The following is a 13343-nucleotide window of genomic DNA, read 5'->3' on the forward strand; positions in this document are numbered from 1 at the left end:
CCCCAGGCACTCAGGGGCGGGACACTCACCTGCAGTGCGAGGCTCTGCGCAGTCGTGGCTGCTCCCCTTCCTTACCCCAGGGGGTCTCTCTCTGTCCAGCTGCTGCCCCTCCAGCCCCTTCCCGAGCAGGAAACTCCCAGAGCTAGGCAGGGGGATGGGACCGAACTGGCCCAAGGACACGCCGCCAGACAGATGACACCCCGCGGAAGGCAAGGTGGCCCGAGGGAGGAGGGGGAGTAACCCTGCACCGGGACCCAGGGCCCGAGCAGAGGCCAGACTGGAATCGACCCCTGCCCTGCGAGACTGGGCCCCGTGGCCCCCACGCTCTTCCAGGACACACTGTGGGCCTGCGCCAGCCTCCCTACCCCAGCTCCTGTCCCCTCGCAGGTACGGCCACTGCCAGCAGATCGCGCATGGCCGGCTCGGACTGGTCCCTAGGCTCTCCAGTTACACTAAAAGTGAGACCAAGGAAGATGGTATCGAGGCGGCGCAGGCTCATCCAACATTGATGCGGCCCCGGATTGCCCCACAGCCCCTCACCTCACGGCAGACCGAGGTCCCCGCTCCCAACTCCCATGGGTTGGGCCTGGCAGGAAGGGAAGAGTCCTCTACCCCACCACAGCTCACTGCCCAGGGTCACACAGGGTCTCCGGCTCAGCGACCTAAGCGGAGCTCTAGGTGCAGGGGCTCCTGCTTAATCCTTGAGGGCTTTTAGGGCTTTTAGAGCTCACCAGCCTCCCAGAAACTGCCCAGGCAAGGTGCCTGTGAAAGCAGGCCTGTGGCCCCCCATTACGTGTAATTTTGGGCCCAGGAAAGGGCCAGTGTACCCGACCTCCTTCCACTTCCCAATCCTACCTCTTGACCCCACCAAATGCAGGGCAAAAGAGAGGATCCCCCCAGTCCCCACCCCGTTCACACAGTCAATTCCATCATACACACCTGCTTCCACAGAAGCACACACAACTGGGACACATCTACATGACTGCCCTTGGTGGCAGGCACACCCCTGTGCACACACCCCACCCAGATACACTCTTACTGATGCACACACTCAGATGCGCACACAGAAGCCTTCTCTCAGAGCCCAGCCCATCATTGCCTCTGTTCTCTGAACACTTGGTGATGCAGAGGACAAAATAACACCCAAAATGTCAGACTGTGGAAAGAGGGGCTGGTGTCAGGAGACAGTGTCCTTTCGGGACACTGTAGTGTTCCTGGCATGGTATTTAGTTGGTCTGCAGTGTCTAAGGGGGCATGGAGGCAGAGCCAGGCTGGGATTGAATCTTTGTAGAGGAACGTGACCTTGCAGAGAGATAATCCTAGTCTGCTGTTATCCTGGTGCCAGCCCTCCCTGACTCCAAAGCCTCCCCAGATCCGGGGACCGCTTCCCCCTGACCTCAGCTCTGTGCTCCTCGTTCTGACACTAGGGTCCCATCTGCTGGCACAGTTCTCTAGCATTGTTCACCTGCAGAAATCTGCCTCTCCCCAGGGCGACAACATGGACAGGCTGTTCCCTAGGGCCTGCTGACTTCTGAACCCCACTCCCCAACACACATACATATCTAGGGTTGTCTTTGTTCATATTTGGATCAGAAGACCAGGACACCTGCCCAAGGCTGCAGAGGAACACACACCTGAGCCCAGAGATCTAACTGCTGCACCTTCAGGACAAACTACATGGCTTAGGATAGACAGCAAAGGTGTGAATCTCCCCCAAGCACATGCTGGGCCAGAATCTCCCAGCTGAGACTCAGGCTCAGGATTTTCCAGAGTGAAGGCAGTAAGTATCAACAGATACCCATGAGCCCCTACTTGGCAACTGTTCTCCAGACTGTAGGCATAGCTGGAGCTTCCTTCCACTTTTGGTCACAGATACAATGTCCCTGCCCAAGTCTTTTTGCATTTGTTGGACTGCATCCAGTGACCCTATCTGGAAAACCACAGTGCCTGATGACGTCAAACTTCAGCACGGGCAAGTCCCAAGGGATCTGAAAAGTCTATGCCCCACCTCCATACCTGACTACCCTCTCCACCACAAATCACCCTGAGCCCCAGTTACACCAGCTGGATGGGAAACAGACCACCCCCCACTCATTGCCCTCTAACGCCATTCCTCATTGACCCTCTCTCTGTACACTGCCCCCATTTGCCTCATCCAGTCCAGCTGTCTTGGTACTGTACTGCTATAAATCCATCAAAAGAGAAGTAGCTGTGCTCAAAAAGTTCTAGAACAAAGCAGAGCCTCCAGCCCCCTGCCTCTGGTAGCCACCCGACTCCTCTGGCCAGCAACCCCTAAGCTGGCACTGCCATGGCCAGGACCTCCAATCCCAGCTGTCCTGTTTTCATCCCTCCACCCTGGCCTTTCCAATCACAGAACACACACCGAGGCCATAGGTCATATACTCACAGAATATCAGAACTAGAGAGTGCTCAGACAGGCTGGGTGCGGTGGCTCACAACTGTAATCCCAGCACTTTGGGAGGCTGAGGCGGGTGGATCACCTGAGGTCAGGAGTTTGAGACCAGCCTGACCAAATTGGTGAAAACTCGTCTCTACTAAAAATACAAAAATTAGCCAGGCATTGTGGTGGGCACCTGTAATCCCAGCTACTCGGGAGGCTGAGGCAGGAGAATTGCTTGAACCTGAGAGGCAGAGGTTGCAGTGAGCCGAGGTTGCACCACTGCACTCCAGCCTGGGAGAAAGAACGAGACTCTGTCTCAAAAAAAAAAAAAAAAAAAAAGAAAGAGAAAGAAAAGAACCTGAGGGTCCAAACTTTAAAAGTGGAATGAACACATATTTTGTTAAGTTTTCCTGAAAAGGTAAAGTAAGCCTTAGTACAAAAGTCTACTTTTACAATCAGAATTTGGCTACTTCTTCAACTCAACAGAAACCTAACTGTGCAGAGAATATCACCAGCAATTGCATGCTTTGTTTGGGAACCAGGGGCCAGAAAAAAGCCACAAGAAGATATGTTGCAGAGGAGACCAGTGTGGGCCAGAATCCACCTTTGGTCACAGATATAGTGTAACACAAGAGTCAAGAGTCCAGAAATAAACCCATATGTTTATGGCTAATTTGGGGGTTTTTTTGTTTTGTTTTTGTTTTTGTTTCCTTGAGACAGGTCTTGGTCTGTTGCCCAGGCTGGAATGCAGTGGTGTGATCACAGTTCACTGCAACCTCAACCTTCCAGGCTCAGGTGATCTTCTCACCTCAGCCTCCCAAGCAGCTGGTACTATAGGCATGTGCCACAATGCCCAGCTAATTAAAAAATAAATTTTGTTGAGACGGGGTCTCACTACATTGTCCAGGCTGGTCTCAAACTCCTAGACTGAAGCAATCCTCCCACCCGAGCCTCCCAAAGTGCTGGGATTACAGGCATGAGCCACTGTGCCCGACTCACCAATTGATTTTTGACCAGGGTCAAGTCCATTCAGTGAGAGAAAAAGTAGAAACAAATAGTGCTGAGACAACTGGATTTTCTTTCATGCAAAAGAATGAAATTGGACCACAACTCATACCATATACAGAAATTAACTCAAAATGGATCACTGACATAGATATAAGCTCTAAAACTACAAAACACTGAAGAAAACAGGTAAATCTTCATGGCCCTGGATTTGGCAATGGATTCTTAGATATGACACTATAAGTATAACCAAAAGAAAAAAGACAAGTTGGACTTCCTCAAAATTAAAACTTGTGCTCCAAAGGACCTTATCAAGAAAGTGAGAAGACAACAATGGGGAAAAACATTTGCAAATCATACATCTGAAAAGAATTTAATATTGAGAATATGTAAACAACTCCTACAACTCAACAACAAAAAGACAAGCAACCTAATTAAAAATGACAGGAACTTAGACATTTCTCTAAGACATAAATGGCCAGATAAGCACAAGAAATAATACTAATCATTTGTCATTGAAGAAATGCAAATCAAAACCATGATAAGATACCACTTCCTAGACTACACTAGGATGGCTATAATAATAATTATAATAACAACCCAGAAATTAACAGGTTATTGGTGAGAAGGTGAAGAAATGGGAACCCTTGTACATTGCTGGTGGAAATGTAAAATGGTGCAGTCTTTGTAGAAAACAATTTCATGGTTTCTCAAAAAGCTAAAGATAGAATTATCATTACCAAACAGCAATTCTACTCCTAGGTTTATACTACCCAAAAGAATCAAAGATGGACTCAAATAGATATGTGCACATCAATGTTCACTGGAGCATTTTCACAATAGCCAAAAGGTAGAAACAATCCAAGTGTCCATCAACAGATGAATGTATAAACAAAATGCTGGCTGTGCACAGTGGCTCACGCCTGTAATCCCAGCACTTGGGGAGGCTGAGATGGGCGGATCACTTGAGGTCAGTAGTTCAAGACCAGCCTGGCCAACATGGAGAAACCCCGTCTCTACTGAAAATACAAAAAATAGCCAGGCGTTGTGATGGGCACCTGTAACCCCAGCTACTCGGGAGGCTGAGGCAGGAGAATTGCTTGAACCCGAGATGCAGAGGTTGCAGTGAGCTGAGGTCGCGCCACTGCACTCCAGCCTGGGAGACAGAGCAAGACTCCATCTCAAAAATAAATGAATAAATAAAATTTAAATTTAAAAAATTTAAAAAATAAACAAAATGTGGTTTATGCATACAATGGAATTATTCAGCCAAAAAATATATGCTACAACATAAATGAATCTTGAAAACATTATGCTAAGCAAAATAAGCCAGACACAAAAGGAAAAATACTGTATGATTTCATTATACGAAATATCTAAAATAGGCAATTTATAGAGACAGAAAGTAGATTAGAGGTTACCAGGGGCCAGGATGGGGACGAATGAGAAATTATTTCTTAATGAGTAGAGAGTTTCAGTTTAGGATAATAAAAAGGCTCTGAAAATAGATCGTGGTGATGATTGCACAATACTGTGAATGTAATTGATGCCACGGACTTGTATACTTAGAAATCATTGAAATAGCTCATTTTATGTTATACATATTTTACCACAATTAAAAATCCCAAAACATGCTATACATTAGGAATGAAAAATCAGAAACTGAATTTTATAAACCCTTTTATAATATCATGGAAAAATATGCAGAATTTAGGGATACATCTTACAAAAGAGGTTAAAGACCTATACACTGAAAACTACAAATATGACTGAGAGAAATTAAGATGATCTAAATAAACAGATATAAATATATATACCATGTTCATGAATTGGAAGGTCCAATGTTACTAAGATGTAACTCTCTCCAAATTGATCTATAAAGTCAACAAAATCCCAATCAAAATTCCAGCAGGTTTTTTGGGGGGATGGGGGGTAGAACTTGAAAAACTTATTGTTAAATTAATGTGAAACTGAAAAGGCCCTAGAATAGTCAAAACAACTTTGTAAAAGAAAGACAAGGCTGAAAGTCCTAAGCTGCCAGATTTTAATACTTACAAGTATTTTTTGTTATTGGCATCAGTAAAGACACATAGATCAAGATAACAGAGTAGAGAGTATAAACTTACAAACAATAATCAACTGATTTTCCATAAAGGTACAAAGGCAATTCAGCAGAAAAAAGAAAGTTTTTTCAATGAATGCTGCTGGAACAATTAGATGCCCATTTTTTTTTAATGAATCTCATACCATATGCAAAAAGTTAACTCAAAATGTAGCAAAGATCTAAATTTAAAATGTAAAATTAGAAAATTCCTAGGAAAACTTTTGTCACCGCAAAGTAGGCAATGATTTCTTAGATACAACATCAGAACAATCTATAAAAAAATTGATAAACTGGATTTCATCAAAAGCAAAAACTTCTCTTGAAAATACATAAGAAAATGAAAAGAAAACCACAGACTTGGAGAAAATATTGCAAGTCATATATCTGATAAAGGAGATGCATCCACAGTATACAAAGAACTCCCAAAACTCAAAAAGAAAACAACCCAACTTTAAGATGGGGAAATATTTTAACAGAAACTTCTCCAAAGAAGAGATATGGATAGCAAATAAGCACATGAAAAGATGCTCGACATCATTAGTCATCAAGGAAATGCAAAATGAAACCACAATGGCATACCACTGCATAACTGTTAGAATGCTAAAATGAAAAAGACTGGCTGTGCCAACTGTCACAAAAATGCAGAGGAACTGGAACTCTCATACAGTGCTCATGAGAATATAAAATGGTCCAACCACTTTGGAAAAGTTGGGCAGTTTCTTAAAAGGTTAAATGTAGACCTATTATATGATTCAGCCATTCCACTGCTTTGCTAGGTATTTGCCTAAGAGAAACAAAAGTATACGTCCATACAAAGACTTGTACATGAATATTCACAAAAGCTTTATTTGTAATAGCCAAAAAGTGGAAACATCAACAGGTGATGGGATAAACAAACTGTGATATATCCATGAATACTACTCAGCAATAAAAGGAAATGTTCTAATTTATGCAACAATATTGAAGAATATCACAATAATTACACTGTCAGAAAACGGCCAAATAAAAGGGTTCATACTGATTATTCCATTTATACAAAACTCTAGGAAACGAATCAGATCAGTGGTTCCCTGAGGATGGGTGGAGTGGATGCGGGGAGTTGGGAGAAGAGCAAGAAGGAAGTTTTACAAAGAGGCAGAGGACACACAGGTTTCCATGCTGCTCCCAAACACAGTAGGCACACTCCTACCTCAGGACATTGTCACTTGCTGCTCCTTTCCATGGAACATTCTTCCCATTAACCACATGACTCATTCCCTCGCCTCTTTCAGCTCTCAGATGAAATACTCCCTCCTCAGAGTTTCCCTGACCACACTATATGACACAGCACACACACCACCCCCAGCACACGCCCATGCTGTCAGACTCTCTCCTCCAGACTCTGCTTTTTCTTCTTTGCACTTTATCATATTATATAAGCCTCTTAGCACTGATACATTAAATATATTTGTCCATATCTCCTCCAACTAGATAGTAAGAACTACGAGACCACAGACTTTGTTTCATTCTGTCTCCACTGCCTAAAATGTTGCCTGGCATTTAGAAGGTGCTCAGTAAATGCATATTGAGTGAATGGACCCACCTTAAGACGTAGCTACCATTATTATTGTCTATTTGTCGATGGAGGTTAAGTCACTTGTCTAAAGCCATATAAGCAATAATTTAAGGACCTGGGCTTCAAAGCCAGGTCACTTTGACCCCAAAATCCAAGTTCTGCGCGGTGATGCTACTTTGTCTCAGAGTCTGAGAGGTCACACTCACACACACAAACATAACTGTAAAACAATGCAGTCAGTGACTGCCTGTGGAAAAAGAAATCAATTCACTCCTCCTGGAGGACAATCTGACAGTAGCCAACATTGGAAACTAACAATCCTTCTTCAGGAGTTTAATTGAATAATCAAACATGAGGGGAGAATGTCATATATACAAGATGTTCAACACAAAATTATTTATACTAGCAAAGAACTGGAAGAACAATAAAGTCCCCACAAGGGAGTGATTGAAGTAGAGCGGAAATGAAGTGGAGTCAGGATGTGACAGAAGATGATGCCTGATGTGATCAATTTTTCTCCAAGGAGCAGGAGGCAGGGCCATTTACATAACACATGGGGTGCAGATAAGGGTCAAGCAGAGAGGGGTCTTGAGAGTGCGGAAGGTTTGGAAGGGCTGTTGTGGGCAATGGGAGTGAAGTTCATCAGGGAGAAGCAGAAAGACTGAGAGATGGTGTTGGCGGCCCGGCCGAAGATGAAAACCATGAAAGTGGTGACATCCTGCACAGGCATGTCATTTTTGTTGTAGGATTCAGGTGTCATAAGAAGAAAGGGGATAGAGATTTTAACATTGATCCACGCTGGGCTAGAGTTGTGCTGAGCATATGTGAGGGAATAAAAAGTGCTGGAGTGAGTGACTGAAATAATCTACCATGTAATACAAGCTGGGAAGAGAAGAGAGGCCGGGAAAAGGCTGGTAGGCCATGAAGGCAGACACCTTTGTGTTACGGCAGTAGTAATGTATAAGGAACATGCCTGAGGTCAGAGAGTTGGCAATTCATGTGTATGAGATTAGAAGTGAAGCAATTCCAGCTGTCATCATCTAGGAATTTATCCTGTGAATAACTGAAGAGAAGTGTCTAGAATGGGAAGGTCCAGAAATTGTGAGTGAAGAGTGCTAGTTTGGTCACTGATATGGGCACTGAAGCCTTTGAGGATAACGACTGAAGCTTGAGTGGAGACAAAATGGTTAATGGGGTGCCAAGCTGTGGAAAACAATGGGCTTCATGATACCTACTTTGTGCAGTCATTTTACATAGATCTTTTCCTTTTATCTTCATAACAATCAGTGGTATAGATAAGGAGATTTGGAGAGTTCAAGGTCAATGTCCAAGTTTTGAGGAGTCCATTTGGCTTGTGGATGCTGACTAGAGAATACAATTATCAGTGAAGGGTCTGATTTTAAACCTATTGGGTTAAAGCTGTTGGCTGAGGCCGGGCGCGGTGGCTCACGCCTGTAATCCCAGCATTTTGGGAGGTCGAGGCGGGCGGATCACGAGGTCAGGAGATCGAGACCATCCTGACTAACATGGTGAAACCCCGTCTCTCCTAAAAATACAAAAAATTAGCCGGGCGAGGTGGCGGGCGCCTGTAGTCCCAGCTACTCGGGAGGCTGAGCCAGGAGAATGGCGTGAACCCCGGGGGGCGGAGCCTGCAGTGAGCCGAGATTCTGCCACTGCACTCCAGCCTGTGCGACAGGGAGACTCCGTCTCAAAAAAAAAAAAAAAAAAAAAAAAGCTGTTGGCTGAATATCTAGATGTAGACATCTACAGGCATTTAGAGATGTGGGACTAAGTCTAGGAAAAAGGCTGGAGTTGAAGATACAGATTTCTGTGTTAGAAGCATTGCGTTGACAACTGAGACCAGGGTGTAGCCTGAGAATAGAATGGAATGGAGTGAACTGGAAAAGAGGAGCACTTTGGCATGTGCTCAGATGTGGACAGTGGGGACCTAAGAGGAGCCAGAAATTTTAAAAATGTAGGCATCATATTTTGGTAGGTTGTAAAAGTGGCCATAGATTTTCAGCTCCTGCCTTCAAGATGTAAGGCCTATTTCCCCACCCCTGAAATGTGGGCTGGCATTTTGACTTACTTTGACTAATACAAGGCAGCAGAGTGATGTGCAAGTTCTAAACCTAGGCCTCAAGAGACCCTGCAGCTTCTGCTCTCTCACTGGAATCCCTTCCACCACCATGTGTGCAAACCTGAGTGAGCCTGCTGCAAGATGAGAAGGCACGTGGAGAGAGGGCCCAGCTGCTCTAGACTTCCCAGCCAGAGCACCAGATATGTGAGCAAGCCCAACCCAGAAAAGCTGAGCCTGGCCCAGATCACAAAACTGCCCAGCTAAGCCCAGCCCAAATTGCTGATCCACAGAATCTTGTGCTAACTCAAACCGTTGTTTTGTTGTTGTTGTTGTTTTGTTTTGTTTTTGTGGGGTTTTTTTTTGTTTTGTTTTTGAGACACAGTCTTGCTCTGTCGGCCAGGCTGGAATGCAGTGGCATGATCTCCACTGCACTGACTGCAACCTCCGTCTCCCGGGTTCAAGCAATTCTCCTGCCTCAGCCTCCCGAGTAGCTAGGATTACAGGTGTGTGCCACCACACCTGGCTAATTTTTGTATTTTTAGTAGAGACAGGGTTTCACCATGTTGGCCAGGCTGGTTTCGAACTCCTGACTTCAGGTAATCTGCCCGCCTTGGCCTCGTAAAGTGCTGGGATTACAGGCCTGAGCCACCACGCCTGGCCAAAACAGTTGTTATTTTAAGTCACTAAGTTTAGGAGTCACTTGTTAACATGGCAATAGATAACTGATACACACATGGTCCAGAAGGAAGGGGGACAACAGCTTACATAAACACATGGAGGAGAGGTCAACTTGGATGAGGACTTGAAGGACAGGTGTTTGCCAGGTTCAAAGATGTGATGGGGGCAGCAACCAGAGAACAGTGCTGGAAAGTGAAAGTTAACTATTAACAATGGTTCCTTATAGAGTTAGGATGGGGATAAGGTCAGCAGAACACAGATTTTCACTTTTAATACTATGTACCCAATGTATGTGTTGCTTGTGTAATGGTTTTAACAGCTTGATTGAGTATTGTGTAATTTTTTAATAATTCAATCTTTATGTCGTAAAAAACAAGTACTGATTAGAAAATAGAGGAGGTGGTGTGGACTAGTGATTTTGGAGAGTAGACAAACCAGCTGCATCACAATCACCTGGGAAGTTTTAAACAAACATTGAGCCCAGGATCCTACCCCTGGATATTCTGATTCAGTTAGTTTGGTCAAGGGCCAGGTGAGTTGTTTTCTTCACATAGCTCCCCAGGTATTGAGATTGTCAGGGTGAGAAGAAAAGAGTTCTGAAGACAGAAACCCAGTAAATGTCTTTATGTAGGGGTCTGAAAGCAGAAAAATAATTTTTTCTTTTTTTTTTTTTTTTGAGACGGAGTCTCGCTCTGTTGCCCAGGCTGGAGTCCAGTGGCATGATCTCGGCTCACTGCAAGCTCTGCCTGCCGGGTTCACGCCATTCTCCTGCCTCAACCTCCTGAGTAGCTGGGACTACAGGCGCCCGCCACCATACCCAGCTAATTTTTTTGTATTTTTAGTAGAGATGGGGTTTCACCCTGTTAGCCAGGAGGATCTCGATCTCCTGACCTCGTGATCTCCCTGCCTCAGCTTCCCAAAGTGTTGGGATTACAGGCGTAAGCCACCGCGCCTGGCCAAGATTTTCAAACTAAGCTTCTGTGGAAGACTAGAGTTCCAGAAACATTTACAATATGCATTAATAAAACAGCAATTTATACCACTTATTGTGTGAATACTAAGTCCCAGGCAATATGATAAGCCCTTTATATTTATTACCTCATTTATTTTTATTTTTTGACAGAGTCTAGTTCTGTCGTCCAGGCTGGAGTGCAGTGACACAATCTCAGCTCACTGCAAACTCCGCCTCCCGGGCTCAAGCAATCCTCCAGCCTCAGCCTCCCAAGTAGCTGGGATTACAGGCGTGCACCTCCATGCACAGCTAATGTTTTTTTTTGTATGTTTTTTGTATTTTTAGTACCGTCGGGGTTTCACCATGTTGGCCAGGCTGGTCTCAAACTCCTGATCTCAAGTGATCTGCCCACCTCAGCTTCCCAAAGTACTGGGATTACAGGTGTGAGCCACTGCGCCAGGCCTATTACCTCATTTAATACTCACAACACTTCCCCAAGAAACTGTGGCCCAGGGAGAAGTAATTTGTCCAAAGTTAGCTAGGTGGAGTCAGGATTTGAATGCAGGTTATCTAATTCCAAAGTCTTTCTGCTTTTGTAAGTTTGCTTTTGCAGGGAAAAATTATTTACTATATGGAATTAGCTCAACTTTAAGTTTTTCTCCCAGAATATGTCACTGCTTATTTCTAATATAATCTAGACTGTGAGCTCATCTCCGGGAGGAAATTGTGTCTTTTTTATCACCTTATTTCCAGGGCCCAGGATATAGTTCGCACTCAATACATGTTTGTTGAATAAATGAATGAATGTGTGGATTTGGGATCTGAACCAAAGTTTGTAGGTTTTGTTATTTCAAGTTTAATATTCCAATAATAGTGTTCTCCGTGGAGAGCACCACTTTTCAAAAAGGCAGGTGCACTGGAATCATGAGGTGGACAGGAGATTTGCTGGGGCTGTGCAAGGAAGGGTTGATGAAGAAACAGAATTAACTAATTCAGACGATATATTTCCCCAAAGAAGGCAATGAAAGGAAAAAAACAGACGTGGATCAGTCGCGCCCATCTCGAGGAGGGAGACAAGACAAAGGTGAATAAGTTTATAGGCTGAAGAGAGATCACCAGTAAAGAGGCGAAGGTGCAGATGGAGGAGACAGATGGGATTAATATGGGGCGAGACTCAGGGAGGGTGAGGAGGGGTCCTAGGGGAACTAGCCTTAGGCAGGAGGGACACCTGTTCCTCTGAATCTAGGCAAACAAGGGCTGTCGAAGACGCAGGGAGGTTTTTGGCAGAGTTAAGGGAAGGAGAGTACAGGAAGCAGGACTTCACGGAGATGAGAGCAGCCCAGTAAATGAAGTTTGTCTTCCAGCCCTCACCATCTAGGGTCATGGGTCAGGAAATTTAGCTCCAGAATTCTGCAGATGGACATGGGGTTACGAAACTTAAAAACAACAAACAAACAAACAAGCAACTATCTACTATCATCATGGTTTCATTTTAAATAGAGGGGTGGCATTTAACACACCAACAAAAGGTAGAAAGGGCATAACCTAGGAATAAATCTACTCGGCTTTATGACCAACTCACTCCGTTCTTATTTTTTTCATTTCGCCAGGGAGGATGACTCCTTCCTCCAGGACGAGTGCGTGGGGAGAGCAGCTGCAAACCGCCCACTCCGGCTGCCGCTCGCCGTCCCCGCGGGGCGGGCGCGGAGCCCGGCAACATGAGGGCGCCGCTCCTGCGCCCAGACAGCCGGCCCGGGCTGCCATCTCGCCCCGCGGAACAGGCAGCGACTCGCGGGTCCCGGGCAGCCAGCGGGGCAGTCCGCCCGGGGCCAGCCTCGGTCCCTGCGGAGGGCCAGCGGGGCGCAGACCCCGGCGGGCGCATCCTAGAGCCGAAGGCGCCCCCTCCTCGCCCCGCCCGCCAGGGGCCCACCCCGGCCCCTGCCCCGCCCCTCCCGGCACCCCCTCCGCGCCCTTTCTCGGGGTCCCCCGGCGGAGCGACCCTGGCGGGGCAGCCGGGGTGGGGGCAGAAGTGCCAGCTCGCTAGTCCCAGTGGCCGCAGGCCCTCCTCCGACAGCTCTGCCCCGTGGGTGTGGGGACACTACCCTCGCTTGAGTTCCACTGCGCCGTACCCGAGGCTCTGGGTCCCGGATGCCCGAGGGTCCGGGTGCCCGAGCCCACCCTGGGGGTCGGGCGCTCGCGCCAGTCCTAGCCCCCGGAGGCCCGCTTCTCCCGCAGGAGAGCGAGGGTCAACAGGCGCTCACTCAGGGCCACCCTTCGGGCGCCCTACCTGTCATAGCTCCAGCGGCTGTAAGACAGGGTCCGGTGGCTGCTGACTCCCTCCATCGCCGCCTCCGGCTCCGCTCGGGGCTCCGCGGGCGGCGGCGGCGGCGGCGGCGCTGGGCTCAGGGCTGGCTCGCAGGCTGCGGGCCGGGCCGGGGCGCGGGCGGAGGACTGTACCATTCGCCCCCCGGGGGGTGACCCCCTCCGGCTCTGCCAATGGCGGGGACGCGCGACTGCGGGGACCCGGGCCCGTGAGGCCCCCTCCCCCTCGCTCGGGTCCCGCGGGGG

At 46.9% G+C, this 13343-nt stretch overlaps 1 protein-coding gene across 1 annotated transcript in view; it reads right to left on the reverse strand.

The window, feature by feature from the left end:
• TUB (TUB bipartite transcription factor) overlaps window positions 1-13343 on the reverse strand; it is an 88470-nt gene extending 75127 nt beyond the window's left edge. The window contains exon 1 of the mRNA XM_055282532.2: window positions 13063-13343. Coding sequence (XP_055138507.1) covers window positions 13063-13235 — 173 coding nt within the window. The 5' untranslated portion in view covers window positions 13236-13343. The remainder of the gene's footprint in view (window positions 1-13062) is intronic.

This window comes from Symphalangus syndactylus, chromosome 6, assembly GCF_028878055.3.
Source record: "Symphalangus syndactylus isolate Jambi chromosome 6, NHGRI_mSymSyn1-v2.1_pri, whole genome shotgun sequence".
Taxonomy (NCBI): Eukaryota; Metazoa; Chordata; class Mammalia; order Primates; family Hylobatidae; genus Symphalangus; species Symphalangus syndactylus.